This window comes from Lissotriton vulgaris, chromosome 4_1 (assembly GCF_964263255.1).
Source record: "Lissotriton vulgaris chromosome 4_1, aLisVul1.2, whole genome shotgun sequence".
Classification (NCBI taxonomy): Eukaryota; Metazoa; Chordata; class Amphibia; order Caudata; family Salamandridae; genus Lissotriton; species Lissotriton vulgaris.
Window position 1 is genome coordinate 1,261,610,953 of NC_141691.1, and position 24,344 is coordinate 1,261,635,296.

General features: G+C 42.7%; 1 protein-coding gene across 1 annotated transcript in view; it reads left to right on the forward strand.

The window, feature by feature from the left end:
- LAMA1 (laminin subunit alpha 1) overlaps positions 1-24,344 on the forward strand; it is a 533,346-nt gene that overhangs the window by 326,369 nt on the left and 182,633 nt on the right. Inside the window, exons 34-36 of the mRNA XM_086965467.1 lie at positions 17,412-17,510; positions 19,283-19,394; positions 22,924-23,086. Coding sequence (XP_086821593.1) covers positions 17,412-17,510; positions 19,283-19,394; positions 22,924-23,086 — 374 coding nt within the window. The remainder of the gene's footprint in view (positions 1-17,411; positions 17,511-19,282; positions 19,395-22,923; positions 23,087-24,344) is intronic.

Consider the following 24,344-nt stretch of genomic DNA (forward strand, 5'->3'; position numbering starts at 1 on the left):
CCCAGGGAAAATAACACAAGCTTTGTTTATGTAACCACCATAGTGCTGGAAAAGTTTCAGTAAGGGGGGATCTATTGAGCTTTGTATACCCAACATGTTTTATGGCTGCCGTCCGCCCGCTCTGCGAACCGAACCCGTGTTTGCAGTGACCAGACCATCTTTAGCAGCAGGTCTGGTTATGTGGCATATCGTTTACTATCATTATGTGGCATATGGTTTACTATCGGCATGTCTCACCCAAATCCAGTCGGGTCCGGGACTTCACTGAAGCTCACAACAGCCACGATCGAGAATGGAAGTGCACACCAATTTGCAGGGTGGCTTGTCGGCAGAACAAAATCACAAACTGAAGCTTTCTCTGCTTCCAAGAAATGCTCACCACTGACATGGAGATGCAGGAGAGGAAGGGGCATGAGGACACAGGCCGCTACTGGCAGTAGTGGTGTGAATGCTGTCGGCAACAACAAGCACAGAAACACAAGCGCAGCCAAATTAAAGGGCAGAAAAAAAAACATGAACGGAACCTGTTACCACTACTGGGGAGTCTTTATGAGGTCACGGAAGTCAAAAGCTATTCCACAGGCAAGTTCCAGAGGGGTACTGAGGCAGCGAAGGTGATTATGAGGGTACCCGAGAGGTATGCAAATTCAACGCACGAAAGTGAGAGCAGATGCAGCAAGTGGTGTGTGATGTGCACGCACCATGACGAGAGAGGAAAGCCAGATGGCACCTCTGCTTGTCATTGTGTGACTAACCGTACACTCTATGCCACCCAAAAAGCTGTGGTAGGGCTTTTAAAAGCCCACACACTAAATGTCTCGCAGAGCAACACAAGAGCTGGCTCAGGCGAGACCTAAAAGCATCTAATCTGATTCTCTTCTCAAGTTTTCGCAGTTGTGCTTGCGGCATCATACAATTGTCAGCTATATAGACAGGAATGTCCTCCATTAAATCCAAACCTTGATCGATTGTGGGTCGGATGTCTAAGTTGGATGTGCCACTTGTTTCTGACATTTTTGTACTTCTTTGGTGCTGCAGGTTGATTTTCTGCAAGCATATCATCAATATGTTTTGTAAGGATTGACAAAGTAGCAAATGTTAATTTTCTGCTCAAGTCTATGCAGCAAACTTTGCCTGAATCATTACTTGAACGTGTTCGAGATTCCTATATATTGCATTATAATGCATGTTATGTTGTTATGTTACCTAGTGTTATAGAGCGCATGACTACCCAAACTCAGGCATCCCAGCGCTAGCAAACATAATGACACAAGGTTTTGAGATGACTAAGTGAACAGGTGTGTCATTAATTGCTTTCTAAAGCTCATGAGATTGTAGTTTGCTCTCAAGTGTATGGGGTGGGAGTTCCATAGTTTAGAAGCCAAGTATGTGAAGGGCCATCCTACACCTCTGGTTCTTTTGATCTTTTGGACAACCAGATTGGAGGTGTTGTTTGACCTCAAATCGTATGAGCTGTTTTGTGGACAATTAACTGGCTTAAAATATGTAGGCCCTGAGCATATTTGATCTTGTGGGAAATGCATAGGGCCTTGAACTCAATCCTTCTCTTTACTGGGAGCCAATGAAGACTTTCCAGTGCTGTGCGTAAAGAGTGAGATGTGGGAATATTTATCAGAACGTGAACCACAGCATTTTGAATTATCTATAATGTTTTTATTATAGAGGCCGGAAAGCCCAAGTAAAGCGAATTGCCTTAATCAAGTCACAAGAGTATAAGGTCCTGTACCACAATGAATAGTGGTTTGGTCCGGGAATCCTGACATAGTAAAACATTTTTAATTTTAGGTATTGATGAAAGGCATAGTTCATGCCTTAGCTCACCACTAGTTTCTCTAGGACCTTGTCTTACAGAACTGTGGATGTCACAAAGGGTACAATTATGCATTTCAGAAATTTCAAATAGTAAGCCAAAAGTAGCCCATGCCTCAGTTGAGCATTATCAATATGGCTGTGCAAGTGAACCCCGTGTAACTACTTGAGTTAATTTTATACCAATTTAAAGTTTAATGAAGGCAATAAGTAAGATGGCAAGCTGGTTGTAGTCCCATATATAATGTCTGCTTTCTTTAATATGTGCACACAGAAAGTCAATATCAGGCTGTTTATTCGATGTTCTTTAGTTAAGCTTAGTAATGCTCAGTTAAGAAGGAGCACTGCATAAAAATGTGTTATTACCAGCAGTGGTCTGCCAAAGAGGGGAACATTGTCTGCTTGTTGTTGCACGTTTTATGATTAAACAGACATTCTACATACATTGGAATTACTTTGCTGCCATTTTAGCAGAGGATGAACCCACAACAGCAGCTAGGGAAGATGTGACTGGCAATGCATGAGATTCCTACACTAGCCGAAACACTAGACTGGCATCTATGCAAAGTTACACCGCCATCTTGATAAAGCTTTGAGAACAGTCAAAAGAACTTTTCAGCTGCCAACATCGTCACATACCAGCAAACTCCATCAGTGCAGCACACCTATTTATGTAGGAGGATTCCATCCCAACTTAAAACACTACAATCTTTTGTGCATTTATTGCCCATTACTTCTACCCATCAGAGCATGGTTCTGGCACAAGGTAACTTCGCTGCCATGGCCAACATATGTCTTCAACACCCAGTTTCTCACCTTTCAGACCACTAAAGACCAAACAGGTCTGCTAATAGTACACTCCGTCTGAAAAGGAAATTCTATAACTTCAGTATTTTCACCCTTCTATGATGTACAGTGCAATGCCACCTCCAGTTGTTAGCAGAGCTACCGAAAATAAATTGCAGATAAAGAGGCACAGCTTTTTGCCTAATTCCCGTCATATCAATAATTGTTTCCTAATTTTTTACTCTGTTCTTGCAGTTTGAATAATCTTATGGAACTGAGACGAACAACATCCTTTTTTATTTTATTTTTTAAAATGGAAGTAAATATGATTCATCAAAAACCCAGACTAAGACATGAATGCAAATTGTATTCTAGTAAAATACATACAATTGAGCACAGTCTGTTTGAATTGATTAAAATTCATCTTAATCAACAGTCCATTTCTATTTCACATGCCACAAATGAAAGTCAATTTCATTACAAACTGTCTTTATTTTCACCATCAAGACTGAGACCCAGGGTTGAAGCATTATCAGGTATGTAGACACCACGACTGATTTCGAATGTGCTGCCCTGCATTTCCTTCAGAGCCTGCTGCAGTTTAATTACCAGTGGATAAAGACATATAGATTCCTGTGTGATAGTGTAATTTGGTTTTTCTCTGTGTAATTGTTCTTCTTTTTTATCTGCATCTCAAGAGTGCTCATGTGACAGGAACTTCTTACCCTAAGTTTTTTTTTCAAAATGATCATGTAAAGATGTAGGTCCCGATTATCAAAGCTGTACTCATGTAACTGAGCGTTAAAAGTGCAAATGGCCAGGTTTATGCATGCAAAGCCACTGTTGGTTTTCACTTGTAAAAAAAAAAATCACAAATGTTTGATGCAAGAAACTAGCTTGCCCTCAAATTTTTCACCTCAAACTTCGGCATCACAAAGAGTCGACATGGCACACATCCCTATGTGCAAGCCCACAAGACCCACTAGCCTGGCATACACCAGTCACTCCTCTAGCTGGGTGCCCTATGCCAGTGGTGTGGACACAGGTGCATGAGCCCTGTGCCCCTACAGTACCCAGGGCTATTCCTTGGCACTGTAAGTGCAGTGCTGCCATTAAGAGTATATGGTGCTGGAAGGTCGACATTACGACCTCCACAGCACCATGATTGCCTCACTGAAGACTGAGAAGTTTGGTATCAAACTTCTCAGCACATTAAACCCGCACTGATGCCAGTGTGAGATTTAATGTAAAATGCACCAGAGGTCATCTTAGAGATGCCCCCTGAAACCTAAGCTACAATCCACGTCTGGACTGAGAGGCTGCCTAGGCTGGCTCACAGCAGACATGTTGCTGGACCCCTGGGTGGAGAGCCCCCGTTCTCCTGGGCCTGCAACAATGCACATCCTGGGCGAGATGCTAGGTCTCCTCCCCCAGGATGGGCAGGGGAAAGCTTCAAAGGCCTGCCGCCTCTGTGAGCTTCTCCAGACCATTTGCTGTACCCAGCAACTGGCCCCGCCGGTTCTGACCCCCACACTGGCGGGAAGACTGTCGGGAAACCCTATGTCAGCAAGGGGGTGTGCCACCCTGTGCCAACCCCACCCCTCAGGTGGGAGAGGTGAGGTGAAGCACGACCCTGGGCTCCAGCCATCTTGAGGATTGGGAGCCCTGCCCAATCAAAGCTAGGCTCCTGCCCCCTTCCACTGGAGGTGAGCAGACTAGGGGGTGTACCCACCCCAGGACAGGGACCTATTTGTCCCTGCCCTTGCCCTACCTGTGACACCCCTAAATTTAGTATATAGGGGCTCCCTGAACCTTCCTTCCTCAGATCCCGATAAGAAAAGAAGAAAGAAGATCAAGAAGAAGAAGACCCGCCGTGCAGCTGCTAACAACAGGACGAGACCCACTGACTTGGCCCCAGTCCTACCGGCCTGTCGATCCTGGAAACTTCTCCTGCTTAATCCTGGCGACTCTTGCGGACAGCAACCTTTGGACCCCCGGAAGACCAGCCTGCCTTGACCCTCTTGAAGACTAGCACTCACATAAGCAGAGGCTCTGCTTCAACAACCATACCCCTGGTACCAGCCAGGAAGCACCAGACCAACCCACTCTGCCCCTGCCAAGCCCGGCCTGTGCCCGAGTGATCCAAGACCACAAGGAAGTCCCCCCCGGCAACTGGGACCCAATGTCCAGTGCCCAAAGACTCTCCTCGATGAACTAGACGACGCCTGCAGCCTCAGAACCAGGGACCCCTCCAACCGTGATCAGCTGAGGGTAAGATTTCCCGATGCCCAAAGACACCCCTGCAACCGGCGACCTGCGGTCCCCTGTGCCTTCCTTTGGGGTACCTACCTCTTCTCCAAGATCCCAACTTACCTCTTGAAGTGGTGGTCGCACCTGAAGAATCACCGTCCGCGAATATGCAGCCTTTGTTCCCTTTTTACCTTTCCCATTGAATAACATTGAGCGCCCGATGGCTCTAAAGCACCCTGCACCCAGCCGGCCGAGTGCCTCTGGCCGGGCACCCTGTGCCCTATCCTACTTCCCCATTTGCCCTGAGCAAGTGACCAAGAGCCCAGCTCCCACAGCCGCGTGGCCTGCTAGCCAGCAGCCACCAACCGAAGGCCCCCTGCCTCTCATTGGATAACATTGGGCCTAACTACCTCTGCACGCGGCTGCCCCTGTGCCGCTAAGGGTGGACCAACTGTACCTACCTAACTCTGGGGAACCACTGAGTCTATGCCCAGAACTTTAAATTCACTGGTCGAGTATTCACCTGGAAACCGATAACTCACTTTCCTGCCGTAGGATAACATTGACTGGTTTGACTCGAAAAATCTTCTAAGTGTGAAGTTTTGAAACTCTAAAATATTCCTATAAAATCAGCCGAATACCGAATTCCGAAGTACTCACCTGTGATCAGGAGAGAAGCCAATACTGTACCTTGTAGCCCAGCACTGACCCACAAAAGTAATCCTAGCCGGGTTTGCTAGTAACCTGAATTTTCTCCATAGGAATCCATTGTCTGCTTTTCTGTGAAATTTCTTCTGTCTACTTTTGAAAATTTGAAATATTCCTTAAAAATCGTACCAACTACTGAACCGTAATTACTTACCTGTCTCAAGTAGAGATCCCAGTGCTGGACCTAGGAGCCCAGTACTGGATTACAAAAGTAACAAGAACGTACTTTACCTGTAACCTGAATTTTCTCCCATTGGATAACATTGCTAGATTTTCACTGTGAACTTTTAAAATACCTTTATATTCCTTAAAAAGCATTGCAATAACCAAAACGTTTTTACTACACTGTTTTCAGCTTACACCCCAGGACTGAATCTAGGATCCAGTCCTGGAATTACAAAAGTAATCTACAAAGTAGCTAACTGCATTTTGGTGGAAAAACCCATTGAGATCAATGTTAAATTGTGTTTAGAATTGTGTTGCCTACTGCAACCCCTGTACCTATTGTGTTTACAAAGTTATTACCTTTCTGCAAAGTACTTACCTAAGATCACCCATAATTGAGAAACGTGTATTTTGATACCTGTTGGTTCTAAAAATAAAACAACTATATCTTTTGATATAAAAACAATTGGCCTGGAGTTCAGTCCTTGAATGTGTGAAACCTTCTGCTGACTGTGTACGCCAAATGCTTTATACTGTCCTCTTGTTCTGCCTTACTGCTCGACCAAGCTACCACTTTTGAGAGTAAGGTCAGCCCTGACTTTAACCTCTGCTATACCTCTGGGGTTTGTGGTCTCTTGAGGTTAAAGTCAGGGCTGACCTTACTCTCAAAAGTGGTAGCTTGGTCAAGCAGTGAGGCAGTACTGGAGTTCAGTCCTTGAGTGTGTGAAACATTTTGCTGACTGAGTGTGTACAACAAATGCTTTACGCTGTCCTCTAGTACTGCCTTACTGCTTGACCAAGCTACCACTTTGAGAGTAAGGTCAGCCCTGACTTTAACCTCTGTTATACCTCTGGGGTTTGTGGTCTCTATACACACTGTACCTTTATTTTGGTCCAGTATTTATAGAGCCACTTTCTCACATTGGTGGATCAGCAGTGGGATACAAACTTGCATTTGTTAGACTACTTTGTTACCATCTGATCACACGACATAACTCATAAATTGCCTTAGAATTCTGAAATAGCTTTTTCCAAAAATACTAAAAGTCTGGTAGGGCCTTGCTTAGGTCCCATTAGAATTTTAGAAAAATAAAAGTCACTACAGCTAGGGTAGAGGGCTAGAACTGTCAGGCTAAAATGTCTCAAAAGAACCATGCTATTAGTGAAGATGACACCATGGACCTGGTGGTTGAGGAACTCAACCTCACACCCTACTTACACTTGAATTTCAAGGAATTGAGGTCCTTAATCAAAATTAAAAACATAGTCATGGGCCTGCATCCAACCAAACAAGGGCTCCAGGAGCTCCTGGCTGAGTATGTAAAAGGCCACCCCTCTGAACAGGGTGACACCCAGTCAGAGGAAGAAGAGGAGAAGGAGGAGAATAATAATACCCCCCCCATCTCTTAACTCCAAGAGTAAGCTTCTGGGAGCCTGGAAACCACACAGGTGGACTTGGCCCCAGAGAACACATTGGGGAGAGCCCCAATGAAGAGGACAACTTCTTAGCCAAGTTGGCCAAGATACACCATTACCTGCCCCACTGGAGGTCGATAACATAAAAAGGCTGAGTTCTTCAACTTGTCTGAACGGGCTATTCCTTCCCCTTCATGACTACCCCTCCACCATGCCACCCACTTGCAGCAGGCTGACAGAGGACCATCTCTCCTTTTTCCGTCAGGAAGTGGCATCTATCTTGGCCAAGGGAGCCATAGAGAGGGTGCCGATGCCAGACGTACCTCATGGTTGTAATTTCCACTACTTTCTGGTGCCCAAAAAAGACGGAGGCCTTCATCCTATTCTAGACCTGTGCCCTCTCAATTTCTTCCTCAAAAATAAGAAATTCAAAATGCTCACGCTCACTCAACTTCAGTCTGTCCTGGACCGAGGAGACTGGACAGCCTTGGACTTGCAAGATGCATATTTTCACCTCCCCATCCTTCATGCTCACAGGTGTTACTTGCGGTTCAAGGTGGTCCATGAGCACTTTCAGTTTGCCTGCTCTCTTTCAGCCTTACCAGCCTTACCAGCACCCCTCGGGTGTTCAGCAAGGTGATGGCAGTGGTTACAGCTCACCTGTGGCGGCTTGAGTCCAGGCAGTCACCTCCCACCTCCAGAGTACAGTGGAACTCGTTTGATACCTGGTGGTCACTATCAATGTACTGAAGTCACTCATGACTCCCTCTGAGACTCTCCCTTTCATCTGAGCTGTTCTGGTCACTTTGCAGTTTCAGGTTTATCCTCCTGAACAGCAAGTCCAAGATACTCATGTTATGATACCATTGTTTCAGCCTCTATCCTGGGTTTCAGTGAGACTGCCTTTGGGGCTGCTGGGCCTCTTGGTCTCCTGCATCCTGCTTGTGACATATGCTCACTCGCATATGGGGGCTGTGCTGTGGGACCAGAAGTTCCAGTGGGGGCTGCATCATAGAAATCTCTCTGGCATGATCCAAATCGCTGAGGAAACTACAAAAGATCTGCAGTAGTGGTTAACGAACTGCTATTGAGTCAGCGGCAAAACCCTCTCCCTTCCGCATCCAGATCTGGCAGTAGTTTCAGATGCTTTACTCCTGGGTTGGGTGGCCATCTGGGAGAGGTGGATATCAGAGGCCTCTGGTTTCTGGTATCCGGCTGGCATTGCAAGCCTTTCTACCCTCCATCATGGGAAGGCTAGTGTTGGTATTCATGTACAACACCACTGCCATGTGGTACTGCAACAAACAGGGAGGGGTGTAGTCATGGACCCTTTGTCAAGAGGCCCTGCATCTTTTGATATTGCTGGAACGTCAGGGCACATTCCTGGTGGTTCAACACATGGCAGGCTCTCTGAACACCAGGGCAGATGAACTCAGCTGAAGATGTCTATTGGATCATGATTGGCTTCATCATCCAGAGAAGTTGCAAGCTTTCTGTCAGCAGTGGGGACCGCCTTGGTTAGATCGGTTTGCCACCCCCAAGATTGCACAATGTCAGTGGTTTGGCATGCTGGAGTATCCAAGGCAACTCTCGCTTGGAGGCGCTTTTCATCTTGAGAAGAGCATATGCCTCCTGTACTCCTTTCCTCTCCAGAGTTCTCAAGAAGATCAGGAACAACTGGGCCCAAGTCATCCATGAGGCTCCTGTAGGAAGCTGGTTCGTTATGTAAGTAAACCAAAAAGAGGTTCACTGTGTGAAGAGTCCAGGCAAACCCCAAAGGAATTAAAGAGGCACAAATGACATTCCAAATGATCTCTTTTTTGGGAGTGCGGACGAGCAGTTAGGCATATCAAAGGGTTGTGCTAAGCAATTATTGCACACACAAAGGCAGAGAGACACACACTCAAGAAAGAAATACGACATCAATTTATTACAAAATAACTCATACTTTTATATGAATTTGGATACTAAGATCATCACAATCAGGGAGCGTACTTTTTGGGTTATGGATTTTTACAGTTTTTAAAAATGGACACTACAATTTCTGACGTGGTAATATTATCCTATGGAGAAAAGACCAGCTTTACATACATGTACTTCACAGCGACTTACGGGACAAATCTCCTGGACTTAAGGTAAGTATAGGACAAGATTCAAGGCAGCACCAACAGGTCCTCTCCGGCAGCAGCGGGACTGCGGGATGCAGAGGCGCTTTTCAGCATCAGGTGCCCAATGTTATCCTATGGGGAAAAACATGCTTTGCATTCTGGCACTTCACAGCTACTTATGGGACCAATCTCCTGGACCTAAAGTAAGTAAGGGGCAAGGTCTAGAGCAGCACCAATAGGTCACCTCAGGTAGCACTGGAGCGCAGGGTGCAGAAGTGATTTTCGGCATTGGGTGCCCAATGTTATCCTATTAGGGAAAAAGATGTACTGTATTCGGACACTTCAAAGTGACTTACGGGCCAACAGGTCACCTTGGGAGACTTTGGGGCATACCGGGGCAGAGGTGTGTTACGATGTTTTTTGTCTTATTCACTTTAATGGGTAGTGATCCGGTTGCAAAGAGGCTGCATGCCAGGACTGGGAGACCAGTCAGGCTGAACCAACAAGGGGGCTCAGGTCTTACCATGATTGGTAGTGTGAGGACACTTTTGGTCCTCTTCTCCTCAGGTCAGGTCAGCCGGGTGCAGAGGTGTTTTGAAGGATCAGGTTCTCTGCAAACGTATAAGGGGCTTGCACAAAGAGGGTGCAGGTGTCATTGGGGAGTCACTGTGGGCAAACCCAAGGTGGGTTTTGTCTCTGGGGGTCAGGGGACCACGCTGGCACTGTTGGCCCACTTCAACTCAGGCTAAGGGGCACAAGTGATGTGGTTCTTTCCAGTGCTGTGTTTGCAGTGTTCTGGAGTCCTCACAGTTCTTTTGGAGTACCTGCAGGATGCAGGGAAGCAGCTCCGCTACTCCAGCTGCAGGACGAGAATAGTTTTGTGCACTTTGTTGTAACAGCAGACAGACAGGGTTGATGCCAAGTCATTTGCCTCTCTACTGTCCTTGCTCTTCGTGGCTCTTCAGTCTGCTTCTTCTTAGTACGTTGTCAGGGATTTGATTTCCTAAATACTAGATTTAGAGTAGTGCCATGTAGAAGCCAGGGGCAGGGGCTGCTAATCTATATGAGCATTAACCTCCACTGCGAGCCACTACACCCCAGACTCCTTATCCTGAAGCATTTGGTTCCTTTAGGGGCGGTACCATGGAGCAATGCAGTGGCTGACTGAGGCTGTATTAAAGAACTGCGCATGTCAGGTTAGCCATGTTTTTGCCGTGACCAGCCTGACATGCGCAGTTCTGACTTCCATAATAAGCTCTACGTGGGAGCTGAAAGAGCTTCAACACAGACCCATCAGTCTCCGATGGAACGTTGTGTTTCCCTGACCCAGCCAATCCTGTCAGTGCCCTTATGCTGTTTGGTATTAAAGCAGCAAGACGACAGTGCTTGGATTGGCTGGAATACTAATACGCAGCATGCACACAGTTCCTGGCAGCATGAGACTGGAGGATCAGCTTGTCAAGGAAAGGATTTTTTTTCTTTTATGTTTATTTATTGTAAATAAATGTATATATGCATTGCAAGGGTGATTGGTGCACATTCTATATAAATAAAATATACCTATATATATATACCTATAAATAGAATGAGTCCTAATCAACTCTGTAATGCAAATTTAAGCATGTCTGTAGTACTTTAGGAAGTGATTTAACTTTTATACCTTACTATTTGTAAAATTTTCCAACTACCGCTGGCCAAAGGAAGTAAGTAAGTAAGTAATGTTTATTTTGTACATGATTAATTAAAATCTTTACACAAACATAAAACACCAATAGGAACATTAAAAACAGTTAATAATTAAAACTTAAAAGGTACAAGATTTACTGGGATCAGTTCAAGGTTATCCACAGGGCCTGATAAAGTTCTTCAAACGCTATTAAGTCTTTTTCTTATTAAGTCAAAGAACTTCACACCCTGGCAATTCAGTTTGATGTTACTGGTGGTGAACCACAGTTTGACTGCCTCCCTGCAGGTCCGAACAGCATGTGATTTAAAGGATGGTACCAAAAGGTTATACCTCAAATCCCTTAGTCTAGGGCATATACAAATCACATGAACAATGTCCTCCTTACCGGACTTACACAGGCAACACTGTTGCGAAGAGTGTGTTCTCTCCCAGGGGGGCAGGTGTGGCAGTATCGGGATTACACCAAGGCGTAATTTTAGAAACTTTTCTTTGACTTTTATTTTCATCCCGGTATTGAGGTATGCTTATGGCTGTATTTTACCATAGTCCCCCAGGGTTGTCCATCCATGCGCTCTGTTTGCTAAGTCCTTCTTGTCTTCAATCGCTGAGATAATACGTGCTGATTTTTTGGCTCATTTTTTGAAGGACTGGAGATCTATAGACGTTTCCCAGATGTCAGTCAAACCTAGAACTTCAATTGATTCAAATAAGTAGTCTCTAGGCAACGAATTACGATGCCGGAGTAGCTCTTCCCATACGTTAGCATTTAGGGAGTCGGCCTCTGCATTGCCAATCTTGCGCCAGCTGCCTACATACGCACTCCGCCTTTCTAATGTTTGTTTAAGGATTCCGAATTCTAATCGAATCTGAGCAGGAGAGACATATTTAGGAAGATAAAAAATAGCCCTATAGGAGAGTTGGCTATGACTGTGTCCAGCAGTGCGGCATCCTTCCCATGAAGAGATTCACTCCCGTATGTAAGCGCTGGTTGTAGCTTCGCACGCAGGACTTCAAGGAAGGGTTTGAGTGTGAGATCGGCCAATGGAGTACTTACCCCTGGGGTCACTATGCCCAATATGAGCACATCCTGTGGGAAGTGGGCATAACCCTGTCCCAAAGTTCCTAATTCTCCCATCACCAAGATGGCTGACTTTTAAATTTCGTATCCACATCCGGTTGTAAACTTAGGGGTGGAACTAGCCTGAGGGTGGACATTGCTTTATAATGCTAATTTACCAGTCTTCCTGGAGGAGGTGTAAAAAACCTCCCTCCAGAGCAGGCATTGTTCCCCTCCTGAGAGAGTGGACTCTCACCCCTGAGGGTCAGAAACTCGAAACTCCTCTATGGTGGCAGGCTGGACTGGACCAGTCTGTCAGCACACTAGAGGTACCTTCTGTATGCATGTATTAATAAATCCATCACTGGAATCAGTGTGGATTTATTAATACTAGATGTTTGATACCAAACAGCATATGTTGCAATGGAGCCGTTATGTACCTGGGGTACTCGTTTTGACCAACGCCCAGTACGTACATTAAGATGGTTTCACTGCTCACTTGCAATATCCAGTAATAGAACTGGACATTACAGTGCCATATCTGATCATGCAGGTTTGTCCTCAGACAAAATATAGTGCACCCTGGTTTTGAACTGTAAGGCTCCTGTAGGGGTGACTTACATCTATTAGATGCAGTAACTTTGACATGACACACAGGAGGGTGTCATGTCTTGTTTTCGCTCATGGTTTGCACCTTGTCACACAGCGTGCAACGGCAGCATGTGTGGATTTTGTGTGTTGTTCCCTTGGAGTGGCATAAGATATGCTGCAACCCTTTAGACTCTTTTTAGCATTCATACTCTAGGTACCTGGCATACCATTTACTATGGAAATACTCAAGTGCTAAGGATGTAGCACAATTAGACAACACCTTGTTTTAAGGAAGGATCCCTAGCAGTGAGGTCTGGTTAGGAGGCCTCGGTACACTATCAAAGTCGAAAATAAGCATCTAGTAGCTGAAGAGGGGGCAAAAAGTGAGAGGATGACAGCAAAAAAAGCCAGTTTCCTCCAGCTCCAGGTGGGGCTTGGAGCATTTAGTATCCTTAGTTATTCAGCATGACCATTGGTCCTTCGATCAGGCTCCCTGTTCGGGAGAATCTTTTGTCACTGCATCAGGAGCGGGTTCTCCACCCGAACCTGTCAACGCTCTGCCTTCAGGCATGGAGATTTAAAGCTTTTGACATTTTGCCCAAAGTCTGCAATGTTAATTTTGCAGCCAGGTGTCCTTCTGCCAAGACAGTATACGCCTGCTGTTGGGGCAAATTTGTTGCATGTTGTATAGAGAAACAGGCTGACCTTCTTTCTGCTCCCCTATCTTAGGTTCTTCTGTTTATTGTTTCTATTGCCCATCAGGGCTCTGCTTTGGGTACTTAAAAGGGCTATCTTTCTGGCTTCTCAGCCTTGCTGAGGTTTCCTGATGAACCTTCTCTGTTCAAATCCCTTGTTGTAAATAGGTTTTTGAAAAGGTCTGCAACATATTTTTCCACCTTCACCCTTCATCACACCTCAGTGGGGTCTTAATCTAGTACTCCCCTATCTGATTTGCGCTCTATTGGAATCACTGCACAACTGTCCTCTTAGGCTACTTACCATCGAGATGGGCTTCCTAGTGGTGGAAGCATCTGTCTGGAGTGTCATTGAGCTTGAGGCTTTGTCATTTAAGCCTTCATACCTAAACATCTTCCCTGAAAAGCTGGTTCTTTGCACTAGTGCTTCCTTCCTGTCAAAAGTTGTCATTCCCTTTCGTGTGGGTAAGTCCATCACATTTTTAGCTCCACCACATCCCTCTAAAGAAGAGGAGCGAATCCACCGACTGTACCCAAAAAGTGTGTTGTTGTTCCTAATTGACCATACGAAAGAGTTCTGGGTGAATGAACAACGGTTCGTGGGGTATGTCGGAGCAAAGAAAGGAAAGGTCATGCAAAAACGGACCTTCTCCCAGTGGATTATGCTCTGCATTAAAGTCTGCTACGCATTGGCGAAGAAGCAACCCACTGACGACAGGTACCGCTACCAGATTTCTAGAAACTCTCAGTGATACCCTTGGTCAGCTCCTAACCCGATACCCACATGTCACCCTCCTGGGCGACTTTAATCTGCACCTCGACTCCACAGAGGACGCTCAGACACTAAATTTCCACCAAACTTTGGAAATTTTCAACCTTCAACAAAGGGTCAAGCAACCCACTCATCTAGCCGGACACATACTAGACGGGGTCTGTACCAACTTTCCCCCTCTAGAAACCCATACCCCTGTCCCACAAATCTGGACAGACCATAACCTGATCCCGTTCCTCATCAGAACCCCGCACCCTAAAAATTCAATCAAACCCAGTTCACTTCCAGAGAACCACGTCAACTGTAAAACGGTAGAAGACACCTTCAAACTCAAGCCTACCTTCGAGACTCAGACCCTTAGCCTGACGGGTAACGTGGAACAGGACTCCAAACTCTTCCACAACTGGATACTACATGAAATCAGAGTACGCGCTCCACCCAAACGCATCAGGAAAACTGATAATAAAGGCAAAATAAACGCCCCCTGGTTCATGCCAGAATTAGCCAAGGCCCATCTTCTCTGCAAAAAAGGTGAATGCAAATGGCGTAAAACATACGACAGTACAGACAGAAACTCCTATGTCCAACTAAGGAAAAGCTACCACTCCATTATAAAAAGCGCCAAAAAAGAGTTCTACGCCAAAGCCATCAATGAGGCTAAGCAAAAACAAAAAACCCTGTTCGCAATAGTTAAATCCTTCACTCATCCAAAAGCCTTACAGCCCGAAATACCTCCCTCCCAAGATTTCTGCGATCAAATAGCAGACTTCTTTGAAGAGAAAATCAAACTCATTCAGAAAGACTTTCCCCCATACCAAAGCTCCCAGTCCCCCATCCTCCCGGAACAAGCAGGAAAAATAACCGGAAATCTAAAGACGTTCTCACAGGTCAGTCTAGCCCAAACCCGGGAAGTTATTCTAGCGTGCAAGTCAGGTGCCCCCTCCGATTCCTGCCCTCCTAGAATCCTTCACCAACTGATTGAAGCTGTTAATCCCATCATAAACAAAATAGTAAATACCTCCCTCAGCACAGGCATTGTCCCTAGGGCATGGAAACAAGGCATTGTTAAGCCCTTAATGAAAAAACCGAATAAATCCCCCTCTGACCTTACCAATCTCCGCCCAATCTCACTTCTCCCAGTTCTGGGAAAAATCACGGAACAGATAGTCTACAGGGAACTCAAAAACCATCTAGAAACGAACAATATCCTCCACCCCCAACAATCAGGTTTTCGCCCCCAGCACTCGACGGACACAGCCTTGATCGAATTGACTGATTCCATAAAACTATTACAGGTCCAAAGAAAGAACGCCGTGCTGATCTTGTTGGACCTCACAGCAGCGTTCGACACAATTTCTCACCCTATACTCCTGGACAGACTCAGGGACATTGGTATCTCCGACCTGGCATTGGACTGGATAACATCCTTTCTAACAGAAAGATCACAATCCATCACACTAGGACCTTTCAGTTCTGCAGAGAAAAAGATTCGATCTGGAGTCCCACAAGGCTCCATCTTAAGCCCCCTGCTTTTTAACGTCTACCTTATTCCCCTTATTTCCCTGATCGAATCATTCGGCATTACTGTTACATCATATGCCGACGACACCCAACTCATAGTCCCGTTAGATGAGAATTCAACGACTGCCGAACAAAATCTAAAAAACTGCTTGAAAGACGTCTTTCTGTGGATGGAAACAAACCACCTTAAGTGCAATACTAGCAAGACAGAAATCCTCCCCATGGGGAAAAATGTCAACTTCTGTCCTCATCTTTGGTGGCCTGAGGATTCCACAGCCCCCCCCCCAGACCGTCACAACAGCAAGAAACCTCGGAGTCACCTTCGATACTGACCTATCCTTCGACCAACACGTCAGGAAGGTGGCAGGAAGCTGCTTCGGAATCATCAAATACCTCAAAAAATTATTTGACTTCCTACCAACGGATGCTAGAAAGGCGGTAGCGGTCGCGCTAATCCTCTCGCGTCTTGATTACTGCAACGGTCTAATGGCAGGTGTGAAAAAAGTCACACTCAAAAAACTGCAGAGCGTCCAGCATTCCGCTGCCAGATTGGTGCTCAAACTCCCCAGGAGGTCCTCAGCATCAACTGCTCTGAGAACCCTCCACTGGCTGCCTCTGCACAAAAGGATTCTTTTTAAGATCCTAATCGTTGCATTCCGGGCATTTAACCACACTGGCCACAAATACCTAATTAAACGCTACCCCCACTACAACCCCCAGAGGACCCTGAGATCCTCCAACAACAACCTGCTAAAACTAGCTAATTTCAACTTAAAAACCAGAGGGGGTAAAACCCTTACCCATCTATCTTCCAGAGCATGGAACTCCATGCCCCACCACCTGAGGTCCCTGACCAAAGAAACTCATTTTAGGAAACAACTAAAAACATGGATCTTCAGTCTATCAGACGAGTATGTGTTGGATGCCATCTAATCCTGCCTAACTACAATCTTATGCATACTTTCCAGTTAGCGCCAGGATGCTCCTTCCGGAGCGATAGTCGCGCTTTACAAATACCGAATACCAATACCAATACCAATACCAATACCTGGACAGTCTGGTCCATCGGAACATGCACTTTGCTCATTCAGTGCTGCAGGACTTTTTAATCTGAAACGGTTTCTCAGACCCACCTGTGGGGAGGTATTCTAAGGTAAGAAATCTGTGGCTAGAAGTCTCTATCAGATGAACATGTTTACCTTCTGTAATGCCTTATCTGATCTAGCTACAGATTCCCTACTGACCCACCCATCCTTCCTGCACTGGGAACGGATTTCTAGGGGCAGGGCTGTTCCCCTTTATTTCCCTAGTTTTCCACACTAGTGGTCAGTGTTCTTCGTGCCTCCACATTAATGGCGTAAAAAATCATGAACAGCGGAGCTGAGCTATGTCACCTACCTGTGTGCAGTGGATATGCTCACAAAAAAGTTCCTGATCCAGTCTGACGCCTGGGAATCATTCTAAGGTAAGGAATCTGTGGCTAGAATGACTCTCTACCAGATAAGGCATTACCGAAGGTAAGTTTCTTGTTCTTTAAGCCATTTCAATTCAAACGAGAATAGTGTATATCAGTGAGTGAAAAACGTGCATGGCATACTGTATTTATTAACAGATTGTATATTTGCGCACATGTACACTTGGTATTCTGAAAAAGTGACACACAAAAACACCAGACTTTCTAAAGGAAGAAAAAATGGCTGTCGGTAAGTTCTCATTAGCTCAATAAAAAATCTGCGTTTGTTTGTCTGTGACAGTGAGTATAATAGTCTGTGCATGTCTCAAAACAATGAGTTTCTTATTTGAGAATGTCTCTTACTTTCTCAAGGAGTCCTTATCTTCAAAAGTTAATGCATCCTATTCATTGGTGAAGAATAAAGAAATGCTTGCTGGCGTTACTGATGAGGCTTCTAAACTATACAAAAAGGTACTTATTGTATATTATCTTTAAGTTAGGCGTGTGCCAAGTACACTAACATTTATGCTGTTTGAGATTTAAATGATTGCATTTATTAATATGTACTCTTATTAAGAAATTGTAGAAAAGACTTCTGATCTAACATGTGCAGAGACCTAGCACCTAGAAATCTATTATGTTCTTGTTGTATCTCTTTTAACAACACAATAAATGTATATTCAACAGTCACAGCTTGCCATTTGCTGCTCCCTTTCACCTTGTACTCCCTCCTGCCTATCTAATCTTATTCCACCTCCTACTAAAGTTACAAATAATGGGTTGTGTTGAATGTTGAAGAAGCTCTTATCTAGTGAAGGTCTTATCTTCTTCAAGTATCATTTGTCCAGGTGCTTTTCTCTTTCTGTAGTGCGGGAGTACAGTGGGCAGGTTGCTGAGCTGTACAGGCTCACCAGCAGATGCAGTCCTTCATTTTCTCTGGCACATCTTCAGCCCTCAGTTGATGCAGATTTTGTAGAGGTGATTCTCAGGTGTGGTTTAGGCCAACAGTGTAGTAGATTCTCATGGTGCTTTGGAAAGCCATCCTCTCAAGGCTCAAGCATGTCACGTAGCTGGGTCTTGCCTCTATGCCATAGTGTCTCATTTCCTTTCTGTGTAGCCAGCAGCTTACGTGCGGGAACTTCTTATGTTCTTGTTTTTTTTCAGTCTGGAGAAAAACAGCACTAAAGGGCCTTTTTAAGGGCCTCCCCTCAGCCAGTATTGCTGAGCTTTGGGTGAAGTGAAGCTATAGGTGGCTCCAGAATCCTTTCCCTTGAATTCTGGTTTGAATTTCTTGTGAGGAGAGGTTGAGTAGGCATAGAAAGTAGTAATCACCATAGGTGTTGCAAGGTCCTAATGGGGAAAAAGCCCATGCCCTACCCATCGATGGTGAGGCAGAGAGCTAACGAGGGCTCAAGAAAAAAATAAAGTCCATCTGCAATAAAAATAAATAAAGATAACAAAACGTTGAAACAGCTTGTAAAGCTTCTTTTCCTAAAGCTCATAGTGTACACTTTAGTCCACTACATGCTTCCAGCAAAACTATAAGGTGTTTTTTCACTTTCTTTAAATACTATTATGTTACCTCTACCCATTACTCAAACTGAATGATTAACAAATCCCACTCTAGCACGGTTACTATGAGCACATTTGCAGAACTGTGCACCTTGATCATGGACAAAGGCAGACTAGATATTCAGGAAAAATTTCTTCAACTTGTGCTGTCTCTCTATCTTCCATTTAAGGAATTGTTGGGCAGCCGAATGCTGTTTTCTCACATGTTCGTCACATGTTTTCGTTTCACCACATTTTACCTGAGCACTGGATTATCACCTCATGCACTCTCGTAGCACCCACAATGATTATATAGTGATTATTTGTGCAATGCTTTTTGACAGGATAACACAAAAGCCTTCCGATATGACAATTTCAATAGTCATGGTCCATATCTTTCTGTTAACCTTTGATAATAATGAAATGAGTGAAAATATATGACTGATTCTTTCTGTGCTCCAGGACCACAGAACCCTCTAGTAAATCCCTCACTGACGAGACACAATTCTAAATGAATTTATAGGAATCATGTTGTAATTAATGACCCAGCTATTCAGGTTCCTGGGAACATACGACAGTTCCATAGTTTTATATATAAAACATGTTTGGTACAACTCAGTTGTTTACTTCTGAAGCCACAAGCCAATTACAAAATGTTTGTTTAGTTAAAAGGTACTTTTTTATTTTAATAGGTGGTTCAAGCTTTTGAGACAGGAAAGGAGCTGAATAGTTCTTCAGAAGTAATTCTCCAGAAGACGAAAGAGGTGGCCGCAAAGATTAACAAATTACAAGGGACCATTAGAGGTAATGTGCTGCTGTGAATATAGGACTCACTTTATTTACTGTATGATCTACATCAGTCGACTTTCGGTATGGTATTGCTATTATGGCATTGATGTGAATTTAGATGACTGCGTTGCATTTGTATGCAGCCCTGTCAAAGAAGCATTTAATAAGCTGATAATTGGCAGGTAGTAAATCTGGTCCATATTCCTGTTCGAAGGTGATTTTATGCATTCATACTATTAATTAAAGTCATTTTGTGAACGCTTCCAAATATAGTCAGCACTTTGTAATCAATCAAACATTCATACAGAAAATAAAATACAATCCATTACATTGGGGTTGTATAGTAAAGTTGAGGGATAAGGAATTCAATGAACCTTTTTCTGTAAATTTAAACCTCTGTAGGAGGAGCCTGAGAAGCTCACTGCTACTGGCCACAAGAGAATAGCGTTTACTTTCCCTTGGCCTTCCTGTAGTGGCTCTTGCAGGGAATGTTACCCTCACTGTATGAAGGATGGCAGTCCTGTAGAGAAAAGAAGTGTATGATCATGTAAGCAGAGAAGGGAAAGATGCCACTGTGAAGAAGAGCAATCTGATATTGCAGTTAGTGGTCAGGCGGAAAGAGAAAAGCCAGTTCTGGGATGTGAGGGAAGTGAGAAGACTTATCCTTAGTCTAACTATATATATATTGATGTAACACAGATGTCTGTCATAACTACAATCCCAAAAAGAACCTAGGACATCATTTTAGGATTGGCTACCTGGCTTTCTCTACCGATAAATTATCCAGGACTGATCAAGGGGGTCAGTACTTATCCTCCTCTTGTTACCGAGGTGAGAAGCCAACCAGAGTTCTGCCTTATTTTAAAGATTAAAAGCTGTCTGTCCTGGAGAAGCTTGCATTCCTGTTGTTGTCTTGTTTTTCGGGGTTCTGTAGGCGAGAGTCACAGCACGAATGTCTGACATAATATCGACAGACAGAATATCGAAATACAAAAATATCGGCACAAAAATATCGACATCAAAAATATCGGAGTCATATCTTCATAAAGGTAAGTACAAAAATATCGAAAAAATAATATCGTAGTACAAAAATATCGAAATTAAAAATATCGTTTTTTTAAATGTATTAATAATAACGTAAAAATAATTTTAAAATACATATAATTTTACAAATATTAAATAAAAATATTAAAACAAAATTAAAACTAATACATATACATTTAAAATAAATAAAACACTTAATAATTTAATGTAATTTTCTTTTTTTTAATTTCATTTAATTGATTTAATGTAAAACATTTTTATTTTTACCCTGTACGCCTGTCCCCCAAAAACCCAAAACTGACCCTGAACCCTAAAAATATCCCTGTACCCCAAAAACCCAAAACTGACCCTGAACCCTAAAAATACCCCTTTACTCAAAAACTGAAAACTGACCCTGAACCCTAAAAATACCCCTTTACCCAAAAACCGAAAACTGACCCTGAACCCTAAAAATACCTCTTTACCCAAGAACTGAAAACTGACCCTGAACCCTAAAAATACCCCTTTACCCAAAAACTGAAAACTGACCCTGAACCCTAAAAATACCCCTTTACCTAAAAACTGAAAACTGACCCTGAACCCTAAAAATACCCCTTTACCCAAGAACTGAAAACTGACCCTGAACCCTAAAAATACCCCTTTACCCAAAAACTGAAAACTGACCCTGAACCCTAAAAATACCCCTTTACCCAAAAACTGAAAACTGACCCTGAACCCTAAAAATACCCCTTTACCCAAAAACTGAAAACTGACCCTGAACCCTAAAAATACTCCTTTACCCAAAATTAATTAATATTATTTAATTACCAATTAATTATTAATTAACAATAACAATAAAGTAAATATATTAGCACATTAGCTGTAATTAATTTTATTTAATAATTAATATTATTTTTCCCAATTAATTAATTAAGAATAACAAAAAATTATATATAAAAAAATTACTCTAATTAATGTAATTAACTAATTAATATTAATTAATTACCAACTAATTAATAATTAAAAATATGTACACAATTATAATAATTAATTAACTAATTAATATTAATTAATTACCAATTAATTATTAATTAAAATATGTACAAACATATATTAATTAATTAATTATTATTAAATTACTTCCCACCCTATTCCCCTATAAACCCATAACCCGCTACAGAACATATTTATCAATTAATCAATTAATTAAAATTAATTAAAAAATAATTCTCAATTAATTAATTAATAATTCCTACTAATTAATAATTAATTTAACATAATTAAATTACTTCCCACCCTATTCCCCTATAAACCCACAACCCGCTACAGTAGTAAAAGACAATATTTAATTAAATTACATTAAAAATAAATAATAAAACATAATAAATACAATATAATATACACTAAATTTATTTAAAAATTGATATTAGTAACATCGAAGTTATTTATATCGATATTATTGACATCGATATTTAAAACTTCGATATTACTGATATCATACTAATATCGATATGAAGACTGTCGATATTACTTACCTTCGATATTTTGTCCCATCGATATTTAAACTTCGATATAATTGTATATCGAAATTTAAAACTCGATATTTTGTCTGTGTACCCACACACAGTCCAGTTTTGAACTGGTTTCCGGTGATTAGTGGATTGCATCTCTGACAGCGATATTCATCTGTTTTTATTGCTCAGGACCAGGAACTATACAGGCAGTGGTAGATGGGTTGGTTTTATTCTGGCATAGGGAAATCTTCTCTGAACAAAGGAAGTGTTTTTTGACAGTCTATCAGGTTTCACGGATTAGAACTAAGGGAGGCTTAATGGAGGCTGTCGTCTTCAACATGGATTAAGCCGACATCCCCAAAGAAGAACCACCATCATTTGCTGCATGAAAAAGAGGTGCCCTTGCCCCACAATTTATCAAATGATGGTGAAACATACACATGCTTCATCCATGTCACGCACATGTTGAGGACAATAGACCTCAGTTATAAGCATTTGATCTTTGGCTACCCACACCTTCAAGCTTTTCTGAATGTTTTTGTTTCAACATGCTATGTCCTGTAATTCCCCATGTAAAATGGCACCTGGCAGCCATGCCTCTTACCTTGACTCCATCTTGTGTCTCACCCCGACTGCCCCATTCCTATCTCCACCCAAAAGCAAACCAACAACAGTGATTTACTGGCTCATCATTGTGCAACCTTTCCGTTAGTGACCTCAAATCATTGCCTTCAAGTTAAAATTTTAGCTAAAAATAAAAATTGCTATTAAAATTAATACATTTCTGATAAACAAAGATTGCTTTCGTTTCTGAATGTTTCAGAAGTCCTCTTTTCACTGCAAAAGAATTCCTTGACATTGATAGAAACAAAGGGGACAGCCTGTGTTTGATTAAGGCGCACTAGCTAAATGCAGATGGTGCATATCATGTTCTTTTCATATTGTATGATATGTTTTTGTCATGATTTTCATGTGTTACTTTCTGGGAATGTTTTTCTCCGATTTAGTGTATGCTGAAGTGGCATCAACATTAAATGAGTCGCTGGCATCTGATATAATTTTATCAAATAATACGCTTGAGGACCTACTGAAGAATGTCTCGATTATGTTGGAAGTTATGCGTGGGAGGGACTTTAGTCCATACAATCACAGCTCCACAACAGAGCTCCGGTAAGGTGTCACACACCTAATTACAATTTAAAGGCAATCTATTTATGAATGAACGATCTTCCATTGAACTGTATTGTTATCTTGGCATGTTTCCATAATCTATCTATCTATCTATCTATCTATCTATCTATCTATCTATCTATCTATCTATCTATCTATCTATCTATCTATCTATCTATCTATCTATCTATCTATCTATCTATCTATCTATCTATCTATCTATCTATCTATCTATCTATCTATCTATCTATCTGTCTATCTATCTGTCTATCTGTCTGTCTGTCTGTCTGTCTGTCTATCTCTGGCTGTTTGTCTTCCTGCCTGTTTCTGTTTAAGTTGCACAGGCTGCAATAGCATCTGTGTAGTTTTGGTCAGGTCAAAGTTTCTGCTCCAAAAGCATATTTGGTGTTTTTCAAACACCTTGATGCTGTTTGACAGATCTGCATGAAACGTTCCAATAAAAATGTTCACTTGATTGGGGTTAAGTATGACAAGTTACTTGCAAATTCGTCAAGCTGAGGCCAAAATAAGATATAGGGTACAAATGACATTTTACATTGTAACTGCACAGGTGTGGGCCCAAAAAGACATCCCCTAACTTTTAAAAGCTATGGTTCTCATAAGTATCATCTAGACAGTTTTTCAGTAAAAAGCAAAATAACCTTATTCAATAGATGTGATATCAGCTGATCATTAATAACCATCACACCTGTTCCTTAACACAAAAAATGTTTATCTACAATTAATGTGAACCAAAGTTTGTCACAAAGTACGTGGTCGTCACGGTGGCTCGTGCATCATGAGCAGATGTTTCAACGCAGGCCATTCCCACTCAATTGCATGAAAATACCCACTGAGTACATATTTATTTTTCATAAGAGTGAGCACTTCCTTCGGCCACCCCATTAATATTTAGCAGAGTCACAATATTCTTATTCAAGACATTGGCTATTCGGATGTCCCTACATCCGCAGAGTTCGGATGAGACCCTCATACCCGGCTATGGGCCAATAACACATTGCAGGCTGTAGGAAGCTGGCTCTTTATATGGTATCCCAAAAAAGGTAGACTGTGGAAAGAGTCCAGGTATCCCTTGTAAATGGACAGGGGCCTGCTCTAGCATTCTTAAGGTGCTCTCTTATCGGGTAGTGTGGTCGAGCAGACTTAGGCTTATCAGAGAGGAGTGTTAGACATCTACTGCATACACATAGTCAATAAATTATGCACACGACTCAATAAGGAGATCCACATCAGTTTA